Raw genomic sequence first — 15,539 nt, forward strand, 5'->3', positions numbered from 1 at the left:
TCGTTTTAGATAGTCTCAGATCGTCTTACTATGCATTCTGTAGGACCACTTTGCTTTTAACTGAAATTTTGGTTACAAGTGAAGCTGCTTGGCTGTAGAAGTAGATGAGAAAGTTATTTTATCTCTGTAAACTCTACCTCTTTTAAAATAATCTCAGAAGCTCTTACTATGTTTTTTTTAGGACCACACTTAGGCTACGACCGGTGTGTGATCGTGTTATGGTACAAGTAGCCGCGTGTGTGGAGCCGGGCCGTTATATCCCGCTCTGGTAGTTGCCGTCAGCTGCTTGCGTCGGGTCGTAGATTCCGCTCTGAAACATTAATTGCAATTATGTAGTTATTTTTCATTTTATTTATAGTCTATTATTACTATTGAGGTTCACCTCCCGTGTTCGAGCTTTTTTCCTTCTAAATTTGAGCGCATTTGACTGCAATCTCACCTGATGTGATGATGCAGTTTAAGCTGTTATACGCAAGCAAAGTCAAATAGTGCCTTATCACTCTTGGTTTGAAAGACCCAATGTTGTAAGAGGCAGGAAACAGACTAGGAGAGAGTTCCATTCCTTAGCTGCTCGTATAAGGGAAGATGATGCAAATCGGTCGGTACGAGAAGCAGGGATGTCAACAGTATATGGGTGGCTCAAAACTAGACTGTATTGGTTGAATAGTTCTATATTACAATTTGAATTATTTTGATTTATTGTATTGTTAAAGCATAAAATTTTTGTCAAATTTTGACATTTTATGACAAGGTATGAGAGTCAAGTTTTGTGATGTTACATTTTATAATTTATAGCTCTAAATTTGTATAGCAAGCCACAATACTAGGAGGGGCTTTAGAAATGTGACCATGTCACTAGGCTAGGCACTAACAGGTCAAAAAATAGTAAAGTTCTCGTGAACCGTATTCTATGTCACAATGATTATATTTTGTAGTAAATAACATCTAAAGTAGTAAATATTTTACCTGCTAGTGGCCATTTGGTATATTGTCAGCTTCCTGAGTGCATGCGACATAACAACGTAGTAAGTAAAATGTAAATAGTGAGGAGTATAATTTAGTATACCTCAGAGGGTGGCGGTGTGGGGGGTGGTGGGGACGGGGCGCGGGGGGAGGAGGGCATCGACAACGTCACTACCTGCGACATGCAAAGGATATGTGGGAATAGTTGAGAATGTACAATAAATGATCGTATATTATTTTACAAAAAAAAAAAAACAATTTTGGTATGATTTATGAATGGATCGCAGGTAGGCTTGCTACGAACAAATGTACCCTCAAAAGAGTGGTACCTGTGCGGTGGGCACCAAGTAGTTGTGCGTGTGCGCGGCGGGGCCCACGGGGCCCGCGGGGCCCGCGGGGCCCAGCACTTCGGCGGCGGGGGGCAGGGGCCGCGCCGCGCCGCCCGGGTTGAACACGTCCACGTACGACTTCTTTATGTCTGCAAACAACGACCCATATAACTTCGCATTATACAGTATCGTGTGAGAAATACATGTCACATCTTATCATCTAATACCAACTATAGTGATATCCAAATTTCAATAAATTCAAAAAATTTTTATTGCAAGAACACATTTTGTTTAGGAAACTACTCTGCTACCAAAATGTTAGGGAAGCGTCAGTCATTTACCTTTATGGTTCTGCGGATTTCTTGGGCTTCAGGGTCTCGAAGGTATCTTCGCTAGCTTTCCAGCTTCACAGTAGGTTAACACAGTTCTAATTTATTTTAATTCACAACACAATGCGCGCGCGCGTCAAGGCCGCTGTACAGTCCGTTTGTTACTAGTTAGGGAGGAGAAGGGAACGCGCGGGAACAGAAAACTAACGGACTCTAATATAATATAATATCTGTGCTTACGATGATACAGGGTAGATTTTGAACACATTTACACTGCACTTATATTTGACTTGATTTGAACGTGTTGATCTTCGAAACAACTAGTAGTATTTGAAAAAGCATATTATAAAGATTCAAATAACATTATAACCGTTACAAAAAAAAAATACGACAAATTCTAAGTGGTAACAACTTATAGTGCGGTAAGGCGATATAAGGCACTATTTTTTACAATTATAATAATAGGACGAGTTTGATACCTAAGTGGACAAACTCTATGCATATAGGTATTAGTTTTAACTACAAGTACTTACGTCTTCCTTTCTGCATTTTGAATATGTTAGCGACGGGCGCGTTGGGCGGCGCTCCGCCTGCCGCCGGGGCCGCCAGCGGAGGAGTCCTATTTACATAACTTACAGTTAAAGCAATTTTATACTATGTAACTCAAATTACCTACTACATCATAAGAGCACAAAACATATAATAATAGCAATTTTGTGACATTTATATAGAGTACATTATTTGAAAAAAATATTTAGAACCAGATTAAAAAAAAGAATGTATGAAAGGGTTATGGTGAGCTGCCTTCACAGGTCTTCACGGTCTCTAACTCGCTTTCGAGAGGGCGCATATTCTAACACTGGAAATCCAGCACGCGCAATTGTAAGTGATTGCATTTTACTATATTTTGTCTATCGCAAGTGATGGCCTCGCTCAGTAGTCATGTCATTTCACTTACCTACTTTTAAAAGTTCACTTTCTATTCCACAGATATTTAAAGGATTTTAAGATTAATAAATTATCAATAACTCTATAATGATATCTTTGCTCCATAGTCAGATGTTTGTCATTTTAAAATGATAATTAATTATTACAAGAAGGCGCTAAAGCACGCACGATTAAAAAAACATTAGATTGCGCTCACTGTCCCCAGCATGCGATATTGTTCGTTCTCTGTCTACATTTACAGGCTCATCATCATCTTTCCATCTTGAAAGCCGATTCGGACATTCAAGAGCGTACGTATAAAAGCAGCTAATAAGATGTCAAACATAGATATACAGTTACATACTCTTACTCTCTAGTATATCGAATCGTCTCGCGCGCAGGTTTGACGACTTCCAGCCTCCCGAACAAGCCGGGTTCCGAAAAGGCTTCAGTACCATAGACCACATTCATACGCTGCGGCAGGTAATTCAGAAGACCGAAGAATACAACCTGCCACTTTGCTTGGCGTTTGTGGACTATGAAAAAGCCTTTGATTCGATCGAGACGATGCCCTGACCAAATGTGTTCAATAATAGCAATTATGTATAAGTGACATATGAGGGTAGAGTGCTACTCACTGCGCGTTGGTGAGGGCGTGCGGCGCGTGTGAGGGGGGCGGCGGGGGCGGCGCGTGCGTCCGGGGCTCGCCCCCCTCGGCGGTGTCCCGCCAGCACTTGTGCTCGTCGTCCCACACGATCTGCGCACACACACAACATGCAATATCGTACTGGGCCCGGGGCCCCGCCACACAGTACGTGACGTTGAAAATCTCTGAGTGCACGTTTTACGGTGACACAACCGACTCGTATAACAACATTACTGTTGTCATACAATTTATACAGTCAGATGTAAACACTTTTTTCAGGTGCCCCACTTTGAATAGTTAATAGAAAATATACGTTTATTCAATACTAGCTGTACTCGCGACTTCGTTCGCATGGAATTCAATAATAAGAGATTTTTTCTAAAATAAAAGTAGCCTAAGTTAGTCCTTATTACATCAGCTACCTGCCAATGAAAGTCCAAATAATATAATAATAATAATCTCAGGACAATTCACACAGCGCCATCTAGTCCCAAGTTAAGCTAGTGCTTGTGTTATGGATACTAGATAACTGATACAAATACATAGATATTTTTTTTGAAAATACATACATATTACACACAGAAAACACCCAGACCGATACAAACAATCATACTCATGAATACAAATGTTTGTGCCGTGCGAGGAATCGGACCCGCGACCATCGGCCGTAAAGCGGTGTTCTAGACCGCTAGACCACCGAGGTCGTCATAAATATTCATATTTATCAGAGCAGATCAGTCTCTTGTTTTCCTATTTGTAGAAAACATAAATAAAAGATAAATATTTCTTATTACAATATATTTTTAAAGTATTTGAAAATATTACTATAAAATATTGTAAACAGAATAGGTATATGCAATCTCTCAGTTACCAATCTCTGTTCCTAACCTATATACACAATAATATCTATGTGTAGCTTTAGTATTTCAAATAAATAAAAAGCACGACTCAATATTACACTGTTTAATAAAACAACTCACAATAAAATGAAACTAGTTCAAACAATAAAATACATAATATTTAAAATAAAAAATAAACAAATATATATACAAATTCACTATTGAAATATCATAAAACGTATATAACATTTAGTTGTAATATAAATATGCAATAAAAATATAAATAAATTTATTATTTGTTAACACAACGCTGTAAATTAAAGTAAATTTTAAACTGTTTCTGAATATACTAATAAAATATACACTACTGTACTATATTATATATATAAACTAATATTACACAATAGAGGAAAATATATAAGAACAAACATATAATAGAAAGATAGCATAAAATCGAGATACATAAATTAAAAAACAATATATAAATAAATATATTTAAATAAGTGTAGTGTGTTCTGCAGAACTTGTGTTATGAATATTAAACAACTGATATTAATACACAGATACATATCAACCACCAAAACATAAACAATCATACTCCTGAATATAAAATCTGTACTGTGCGAGGAATCGAACCCGCGACCATCGGTGTGCGAAGCCGAGGTGGTGTCTACAAGAGCGTGGGTGTAGGCAGGTGCGCTAGCGGCGCGCGACTCACCGTGGGGTTGCTGTCGTCGGGTAGGATCATCTGGTTGGGCGGCCGCAGCGACAGTTTGGTGAGGATGCCGCCCAGCCAGCCCCCGCCCTTGCCCTTGCCCTCCGACTTGGTGTCCTCCTTCGCTTTATCTGGCTTCTTGGTGGACAGCGGCGTGTCCGTCTCGCGCTCCAGTTGCTGGTAATTATTTTACACATTTCTTTAGTTAAAGTTAATTGATCTTATAGAGGAATATGGCATTGAAGTATTACGTAAGCACTATAGGGGGCGGGGGGGGTCTTTGCTCTGCTTATTTTGGATGAGATGGGGGGTGGGGGAATCTAGATGATTACGTCATCGGTGGTCATTTACTTTTTAACACGAATGTCAACCCTCACATTGTCTTTGCTAAAAAACAATACATTAATTGAAAAATGTTTACGTATGCATGGGGGAAGGGGGTAAGAGATTTGCTTACTTTTGCTGACAAGGGGGTTGGGGGTTAATAATTGTAATAAATCTGCTTACGTAATACGGCCCCTACGACAGCGAAATATATATAAATGGAAACAATAAAACAAAATAAACTATAGACAGGTTTTCGAATTCTCCCAAATTTGAATTTAAATGAAATAGTATTATTGTAAATATGTACAACATTAAAAAAAAATACGAGTTGAGTTTCTTGTCAGTTCTTCTCATCTCGAAATCATTCCGAACTGACGGTAGATTTGACATATCATAAGAGTCTGTAATAGACCTACATGAATAAAGATATTTTGAATTTGAATTTGAATTTGAATAAAGGAATGATAGCTTTGTAGGTACTACAATAATTTCATATCCGTCAGGCGGGAGTTGTCCTTCAGCCGCTCCATACGTCCTTCCGCGGGTTTGGAGTGTTATCTGCACTCGCCCTCTATCATTACCATTTGATAAAGTACAAAGCTATATTACAAAAGAATTATGAATTTTATAAGTGTAACGTAATTTTAACTTTCACTTTGATATTAATCTGATTTTGAATTGATTAATTTATGTTCATTTTGATATTAATTATTGAGGGTATTTATTAAGTTTTAATTCTAGTTTATATTTTTAAAGTCACTAGTATCCTGACGACTTAGGCGTAATACCGGTTAGTCAGGGAGAGAAACACCTCAATGCCTACAATATTCACAATTACCTATCTCTTATTTGTTTTTATAATAATATAACCACTCCAACGTTTTCGCTCCAAAACTCCCGCTGCCTACGTTCAATCATCCGTCATCCACTTGTCAATGTCACACAGATTACTTTGGCTCTGGCCTCTGACGTTCCGTTTCAGCTTACATGATTATTGACTCTACCATTTTTAATTAATGGTGCGTCACACGATAGTTAACAATATAGTGCGAAATATCACACAGTCAGTGGCGGACTAAGACTAGCCCCCACTGGGCCCCAGACAACATTTTTATTCGGACATTTACATTATATATACTTTTGGTAGTTTTGAAAATTACGGGTTTTAGGCCTTAGTCCGCCCCTGCATACTTAATACCCTGCATAAATTAAATAATAATAATTTCAGGACAATTCACACAGCACCATCTGGACCCAAATAAGCTAGCTAAAGCTTGTGTTATGGGTACTAGATTACTGATACAAGTACATAGATTTTTTTTCGTAAATACATACATATTATACATAGAAAACACCCAGACCGATACAAACAATCATACTCATGAATACAAATGTTTGTGCCGTGCGAGGAATCGAACCAGCGACCATCGGACGTAAAGCGGTGTGCTAGACCGCTAGACCAACGAGGTCGGTCGGTCGTCAAATATATAACTAAAAAGATCAATGATAGAATGAGTCTCACATCAGCGCTGGGCGGTCGGTCGTCGTCGTAGTGCGCGTAGAGTGCGGGCTTGCCGCCGCTGGAGCCCGGCATCGTGATCATGGGCCGCGCGCCCGCCCCGCCCTCCGCACCCGCACCACCCTCCGCCCCCTGCACCACACCACACGTACAGTAACAACCGCCCCCTTACACAAACGTCATACTCCACCCCGGTTTACTCACAATCCGATAATATTAATTCATGAAACTAGAAAACAAGAACAAAAATAAGTAATTGTATAAGTTTGTTAGTTTATATAGAACTTTTAGTACTCGAACTACATACTAGATGGCGCTGGGTTAAAAGTAGACGGCGATATTGTTTCATTCTATTAAATGTATATATGTACGCCATTTTATACAAATAAAACCCCCTCCGATCGATCCCCCGTCCAATTCAACGGATCGATGTTACGACGATCTGAGCCGAGGTTCGAACCCCTAGTGGTGCCCTCAGACTAAAGTCGTATCCGTCAGGCGGGAGTTGGCCTTCAGCCGCTCCATAAGTCCTTCCTTGGTTTGGAGTCCCATCTGCACTCGCCCCCTATCGTCCGGTGAAGCTGTAAAGGCCAGCTGCGGCCAACAGCATTAGAGTAATCCGAAAAAAAACTTCAACAAACCAACATCGCTGGTTGTTTTATTTATCATCACCAGATGACGCTGAAGTAGTCCAGAGTTTAGTGTTAGGTTGGGGTTGGTTACAGTAATTTTTAAGAAGTTAAGAAATGTAACGATGAGAGAAGCTGAGGTTTTTATTTATCATAAAATTATTCGTCTTAAGACCCAATTATTATATTGTTTTTATATTTTTATGTAATTACATGATTGATACGGCACGATGAGTTCATGAAAATTATTATTGAGGGGAAAATAGAAGGAAAGAGGGGGAGGGGAAGACCAAGGAATAGCTACATCAAACAAATTGAGGACAAAATGGGAGTCGTGTCGTATCAAGAATTAAAGAGCATGATGGAAGATCGCGGAAAGTGGCAAGAGCTCCACCGACAAGAGCGTAGCTCTTAAATTATGAATGAATGAAGAATGATGTAATTACAAACCTTGGCCTATACACATAAACAGCATCACGGATATCACTTTATCATGTTCATCATGTGTTGCCATTACAGAGTACTAAGAATCATGCCTCTTTTCCTATACTTTCAAATAATTTGCCTATATTAGTGTCATATAAAAAGCCTCAGGACTTGAGAGTAATATTTAAAACAAAAAATATATAACTGCAATATAAAAAAAGAACAATTCCATAGAATCATTTATTCACTGTGGCAACACCATACAGAGAAGAACAGCACTAAGGACATCAAAAATTGATTCCTGGCGCTACAGATATTAATGTGTATTTCCTACTAACACAATATCTAGTTTAGTTTCCACAATTATTCAGTTTCATATATGAATACTATCACTGGATTTACAACTAGTATACCGTTATCTATACATATAAATAAAATTGGACTGTCTGTTTGTAATATTTAAATAACCGTTATTTACTACAGGCATATGAATATAAATACGGTACATACACCAAAATAACATTTTTTACAATTTTTGTCTGTCTGTTTGTCCCGGCTAATCTCTTAAATGTCTGGACCGATTTTGACGGGACTTTTTTCGGCAGGTAGCTGATGCAATACTAGTTAGTGTAGTCGTTATACTAGTTATAACGGTATACTCGTTTCAATAACAATTGAAGGGAAGTAATTATAAAAGGAATTGTAAGGAGTATAGACGTTTCTGCATATGAGAAGAACATATATATCTGTACTTACCAAAGCCAAGATCATCGTGCACAAAAGGTCGCTATACACTCAAAACTTAACTCGAAACACAACTGTTTCTCTGACATCATTATCATCATCCAAACCAATATTTAAAAAAGAAAACATATTATTTCTTTATTATAATTGATAAAAATTATAAAATAAAAAAAAATCACCTGTAAAAATCTACATTAACATGTTGGTAGAACTAAAAAAAAATTACGATCAATAATTAGACCCATGCCAAGATATAATAAGTGGTGATCAATCACACTTGACAAAAAAACTTGGCTGATTTTAAATATTTTTTCACCTATAAAATTTACATTATCTTGGGGTGCATATTTAAAAAAAAACAGCATCACTACAAAAACTGCACCCGTACCAAATAATAATGGGATTCACTATTATTTCTTGCTGGTCACCAATTATAGTAATAAATATTAAAAAAAATTAACATTTTAACTTAGAAAAAAAAAACAACTTTACTGATTTTAAATATTTTTCACCTATAAAGAATCTACATTATCTTGGGGTGCATATTTAAAAAAAACAGCATCACTACAAAAACTGCACCCGTGCCAAATAATAATGGGATTCACAATTATTTCTTGCTGGTCACCAATTATAGTAATAAATATTAAAAAAAAGTTACAATTTAACTTAAAAAAAAAAACAACTTTACTGATTTTAAATATTTTTCACCTATATAGAATCTACATTATATTGGGGTGCATATTTAAGAAAAACAGCACCACTACAAAAACTGGACCCGTGCCAAATAATAATGGGATTCACAATTATTTCTTGCTGGTCACCAATTATAGTAATAAATATTAAAAAAAAAGTTACAATTTAACTTAAAAAAAAAAACAACTTTACTGATTTTAAATATTTTTCACCTATATAGAATCTACATTATATTGGGGTGCATATTTAAGAAAAACAGCACCACTACAAAAACTGGACCCGTGCCAAATAATAATGGGATTCACAATTATTTCTTGCTGGTCACCAATTATAGTAATAAATATTAAAAAAAAGTTACAATTTAACTTAAAAAAAAAACAACTTTACTGATTTTAAATATTTTTTCACCTATAAAGAACTACACTATCATGGGCTGCATATTTAAAAAAAAACAGCATCACTACAATAATTGCACTAGTGCCAAATAATAATGGGATTCACAATTATTTCTTGCTGGTCGCCAATTATAGTAATAAATATTAAAAAAACAATTTAACTTAAAAAAAAAAACAACTTTACTGATTTTAAATATTTTTCACCTATAAAGAATCTACACTATCATGGGCTGCATATGTAAAAATAGGCATTACAATAATTGCACTAGTGCCAACGAATGATGGGATCGACAATAATATCTTGCTGGTCGCTGATTATATAAATATTTAAAAAGAAAAAAATATATATTTCACTGATTTTTTTTTCAGTTTAAAAATATACATTATCTTGGGCTGTAATATATATGTATATGTGCGTCCTGCACTAGGTTCTTATAACGCATTATATATATATGGCAATGACTGTATTATTATTGTAAACATGTATCATATTAATTTTAAAAGAACTGGACGGTAGGGAAAAAAATAAAATTATAGTGTAAAAATTCGACGCTCATAAGTGGCTAAAATGTCCTATATGACAAAATTTTTGAATTTGATTTTGAATACGAGCTGAATTTCTTGTCAGTTCTCATTTCGAAATCATTCCGACCTGACGGTATATTTGACATATCATAAGAGTCTGTAATAGACCTACACGAATAAGGATATTTTGGATTTCAATTTGAAAAACAATATAAGTGCGTTAACAGTAATGTGTTGCCATTTTGCGCGATATTGAAATAATATAGCGACCATTACAGTAATTGCATCCCCACCAAGAAATAATTGGATAAGGGCGGATGGCTCGCTATTTATATTAACACTAGATGAAAACACGGCTTCGCTCGAGTGAAATGTGGGTAGATATTTCTGTAGTCATCGGTCCTCATGGAATATTAAAAGTAAGCAAGGCATAGATTTGTAAAGCTTCGTTCATTGTGTTTAATAAATATAGTAAATAAAAAGTGCAAAAGTTTTTATACAAATAATTTTTATTTTTTTGTAAAACTTTAAGTTGGGCTAAAAAGAACTTGTATCCAGAGCCGTGAAACAAATTAATTAAAAAAATTGCCAAATTCGTCTCGCAATCGGACAATTTCAGGTATAAAGAAAAAACACATACTCTTTTATCATAAAAAAGTTTCAAAAACACTATTTCCGCGAAACATCAACGACCGAAGAAAATGCTAGTGAAATGAAAAGATGGCGACTGCGGTTTGTTTGTCAGTGTTTGTAATTAGAATTTAACGGAATACACCATAATCCGAATTTTGCGGATATATGTTGTCGACTCGAAATCAATATTTTTTTATGTTTTGTTATTCACACAAGGTTTCGTTCGAGTCTACCGTACCCTTTGACGAAATTATTAATATAGAAGAAATAATAGATTTTTGCAGGTGAAACGAGTTACGAGTGGGCGACACGGGCCGAGCGTACACGGTGACTGCCAAACGTAATCAGTTGGAACGCATAGCGTTTGCATTCTAGATTAGATCAGTGGTTCCCAAACAGTGGTATGCAAGTGCTAATAATACAATCTATACATCTATACATATAAATAAAATTGGAGTGTCTGTTTGTAATATTAAAATAACCGTTTTACTACATGCATATGAATATAAATACGATACATATACAAAAAAAAACACTTTACAATTTTTGTCTCTCTGTCTGTCGGTCAGTTTGTTTCGACTAATCTCTGAATTGGTTAGATCGATTTTAACGGGACTTTTTTTGGCAGGTAGCTGATGTAATAACGAGTAACATAGGCTACTATGCTATTTTATAAAAATTGCTATGCTATTTTAGAAAAATAAAGTTAAATTACACGCGGACGAAGTCGCGGGAACAGCTAGTATGCACATAAAATATTGTATTAACGTTTTCTAATATGATTATTTATATATTTTAATAAGTGTATGTTTTAGTAGTTTGGAAGTATTTTTTTAAATTATAGGAGCCAACAGAATATCAGCGCTGCAGACTTATCTGCAGCTTCATGCCGCGTTGGTTGCCTCTTCATCATTGCGACACATAAAGCCACCTCCATTTTTTAATTTGTAAACTTTATTTCTTATTATACAATATATCTCACACATGCTATGTGTTTGTAAATAAAGAATTTATCTATCTATCTCATCTATTATCTTTTTTTATTAAGTAAACATTAGAATATTGTTATTACAAAAACTCAAGCACTATCGTTGCCCGCTAACTACCATCTCTGTCACATCGTTAGGTTGGCCGGAAGAGATCTCTTGCAGAGATAAGCCTACCCTTAATCACATCTTTGTATAATTATCTTTATTTATTAATGTAACAAGTGCAATAAAGTATATTATATTATCATTACATAGTATAAAACAAAATCGGTGTCGCTGTCTGTCCTTACGTATGCAAATCTTTAAAACTACGCAACGGATTTTGAAGCGTATTTTTTAATAGATAGAGCGATTCAAGAGGAAGGTTTATATGTATAATACATGTACACCCGTGCGAAGCCGGGGTCAGTAGCAAGTTCAACTAAACAATGTAATTCTTTTTTAAAACAATGAAATCAAAGTGGTATAAAAGTTGAGAACCGCTGATTTAGACCGTCCGCGATGCGTGAACGCGTTAAATCGACGACGAAATACGACGAAAGTCTCCATCGAGTTCGATGACGTTTGGCGAGCGTGTACACTCTATAATAAAAGGTGGCATTCCTGCGTCGAACGCGATAACGACGAATAATTGTACAGTGAACTCTCGGTTATACGACAAACGTTTTGCTGGGCAGTGTCGGACAATCGAATTTGTTAGTAATGGGGTCTAATGACCGGGGGTATAATGCTTGCAATTTACCATGTCACGTTGACCTCCACGCGGTTCCCCCTGGAAACCATCGTGACAAATTCTTGATGAATTTGTAACGATGCGCTAACTGACCTGACCTCATGCTCATCTTATCATCCTCCATTGGTGCCCGCCAGCGTATACCGTTAGCGCAGACGGGTGCACCATTCCATTATCATCCATGAAAAAAAAACGAATTTATCAGATTATAGAGGGACCCTAAGGGGTCCTCTATAGTCCGGAATTTTTTACAAAAGAGTACCTTATAATTCGACAAATTACAGAACCAGTGATAAGATTCTATGAGGGTCCGGCGGGGGGTTGGAACCACACTAAGTGTCTGGCAATGAGCAGCGCAAGTTATAATACTACTACGAACAATATATGAAAAAAAATGGAGTTTCTTAAAATAACGAATTTGATATGAATATTTTTACACCTTTGTAACCTGTTACCTGCCAAAGGAACCACAATCCAGGTTTCCTGTTTGGGGATCGTTCTTACCTGTGTTGGGGACACACATACAAGAACTTTCACATTTACTAATAGAACGTAAGTCTGGGCGTGGTGGGCTCTTGGGCTATTAGCGAAGATTGTGAAAAAAATAATACATTATCGACCATGTCGGATTACAAGGGCTAATCCGGCCCGGATTACCCCGGGGGCCACTGTATTACAAAGAACTAGTTGTTGCAACCACGTGTCGTGTCGCGGTCTGTGCTCTAGATTCTATATTGCATCGGATGTCCCGCGGCCGCCCGGATCGGAATACCACCTTTTGCTCTTGGCTTTAGTAACTACTTATTATACAAGATTTATTTAGATATATTCTAGGGCGAGCTCATTTCTATAAAGGCCAGCACGGGTTGTAGCGAAAATACAGTTTATAAATCAAAGTCGTGATTAACAAATTTTTACTAGGTACTAAATAATTAATTGAAAACACAGGTTATTTAAACCATTCATTTTATAAGTATAGTTAGTAAATCAAGGGATCTTACCATGTTTTATTTTTATTGAGTTCCCGACGTTATTTTAGTAAACTTAAAACTAGGGATGTTATGGAGTTCCGTAACAGAAATTATCGGATATCCGATATAAAAAAATATTCGTAACCGTAACCGAATCCGAAATAAACGTTTCGGATAACATCGGATAGGGGCGGAGCCTAATTGAGACGCGATATGTAACCATTTTATGAGCTATCTGTATTTTACTTTTGACATTAAAAAATTCATATCCGTAACCGAAATTATCCGAAACTAACGGATAATCTGAAATAATATCATATCCGTATTCGTATCCGAAATTTCATATCCGTAACATCCCTGCTAAAACAGTACATACCATTCATTTTTACATCTAAAAATTTTATTGAAATCAATGTCGTACAAACTGGACAATTTGATTGCAATGTACATGTACATAAGTCTATTAATATAAGTATATATAACATCTAGAATGTAGTTTTGAAGCAAAAATCTTATACTCTGATTACAAAGAATTTGTATAAAAAAAATAATATAATTAATGTTTTTATTATTGAAACTTTGAAAGTAAACATTTTGTCCTTGATTCTAAATCTGAAAAAAAAACAAAGCAGTGTGGGTCACACGTGGACTCTGGTAGTTGTATTATTGTAGTGTAGTGTAACGAGAACAATATTATACTCTAGTGTAATGATAATAAAGACTATTTCTATTTCAATTACTTATACCTTGTGCGCTGTATGATGGTACGACGGACATTTTCATTAACGTTTCGTTTCAAAATTTGAATTTTAAACGTATAATTATAAAGATAATATTAATTAAACAATATAAATGAGACTATAAATTGTTAACAAAGAAAATAAGGTAAATATTTAATAATCATTTGCTAAACATATAATAATCACTCATTGAAATTATTACAAGCGATTAAATAACATAATTAAACATAGATACAGTTTGTGACAATATGTAACTATTTCAATCCAGCTTCGTGTACATAAATCTACGATGCTTTAGAGACTATACAATGTAATCAAAGTTTCTTTTACACGATACGTTCTTTCACGCGCGATCAAAATTCCGCGAGCTTTGCAAGCGGCAAAGTCATGAGAGATTGCTTTGATTTTATTTGATTTGATTTTATTTTACTATTTTTAGTGTTCATTGCTACGCGCGTGACAACGCGTATGATTCATATTATTTCAGTTTCTATTTTTTTTCTTTAAATGGAATGGAAAATATAATCTGTGGTTATATTTTCCATTATTATTCCATTAGATATGACGACTGATAGAGAGCAGTGGAAGAGAATGACATACTGCGCCGACCCCAAATAATGGGATAAAGGCAAGGCAATGATGATGATATTTTCCAAAGACGTTTAAGGTTTATGAATAATTTCGTATGTCATTGCATTATAAACGGATTCTGGATACTTTGTAAAATACGTGAATTATTACAAAAAGACGCTAAAGCGTGAACAATTGAAGAACGCGTCCAGTTTTCTTCCTTCTCTTTGACTATATCAGTGATTCCCAAAGTTCTATATCGACCAGGGGTCAATGACAAACTCCAAAGTTTACGACAGCGGTCATTTTGTTGTTTTTACTATATGTTTTCAACACCAACTTTACTCTATCCAAAACCGAAAAATATGGCAAGGTGTCTACGATACAAAAAAGTTTGGGAACCTCTCGTCTACATTTACATACATATCCTTTTCTATGTGAACACGAATCGCGCGCGAAAGAGCGGACCCATAAAACCAGTCAACATAATCATCGTCAGTTACAATACAATGCGAGTATCACAGGATCGCGTCGGTCACTGGAGCGGCACCGGCTCGTCGAGGGGGTAGGTCCGGGGGTGGGGGTGCGATCGCCTCGCCAGCGCCGCCTCGAACCTCAGCACGCTGCGGTCGAGGTCCCGCCTCATGGCCCGCGGGGCCTCCTCGGGGGCGTCGATGGGGAACGTGCCGCCGAACACAAGCGGGGGGAACGCCCCCCCCGAGCTCCCCGCGCCCCCCGCCGGCCGCGCGCCCGCCCGCGACCACGAGTCCACCGTGCGCCGGATCACCCCGCCGGCCGCGGGCTCCGGCCGGACGCCGCGCGCCACCTGCACGTCCAGGTCGGAGGCGGGGCGGGGGGCGGGGCCGGGGCCGGGGCGGGGGGCGGGGCGCGGCCCCA

At 37.0% G+C, this 15,539-nt stretch overlaps 1 protein-coding gene across 1 annotated transcript in view; it reads right to left on the reverse strand.

Moving 5' to 3' along the window:
- Positions 1 to 228: 228 nt before the first annotated feature.
- The window catches only part of LOC131848756 (uncharacterized), a 48,228-nt gene continuing 32,917 nt past the window's right edge, over positions 229 to 15,539 (reverse strand). The window contains exons 26-31 of the mRNA XM_059198689.1: positions 6,598 to 6,726; positions 4,752 to 4,925; positions 3,187 to 3,305; positions 2,155 to 2,252; positions 1,293 to 1,441; positions 229 to 310 (exon numbers count right to left, since the gene is read on the reverse strand). Of these exons, the coding sequence (XP_059054672.1) occupies positions 254 to 310; positions 1,293 to 1,441; positions 2,155 to 2,252; positions 3,187 to 3,305; positions 4,752 to 4,925; positions 6,598 to 6,726 (726 nt within the window). The 3' untranslated portion in view covers positions 229 to 253. The remainder of the gene's footprint in view (positions 311 to 1,292; positions 1,442 to 2,154; positions 2,253 to 3,186; positions 3,306 to 4,751; positions 4,926 to 6,597; positions 6,727 to 15,539) is intronic.

This window comes from Achroia grisella, unplaced genomic scaffold, assembly GCF_030625045.1.
Source record: "Achroia grisella isolate CSIRO2021 unplaced genomic scaffold, CSIRO_AGI_Agris_v1 utg5850, whole genome shotgun sequence".
NCBI lineage: Eukaryota > Metazoa > Arthropoda > Insecta > Lepidoptera > Pyralidae > Achroia > Achroia grisella.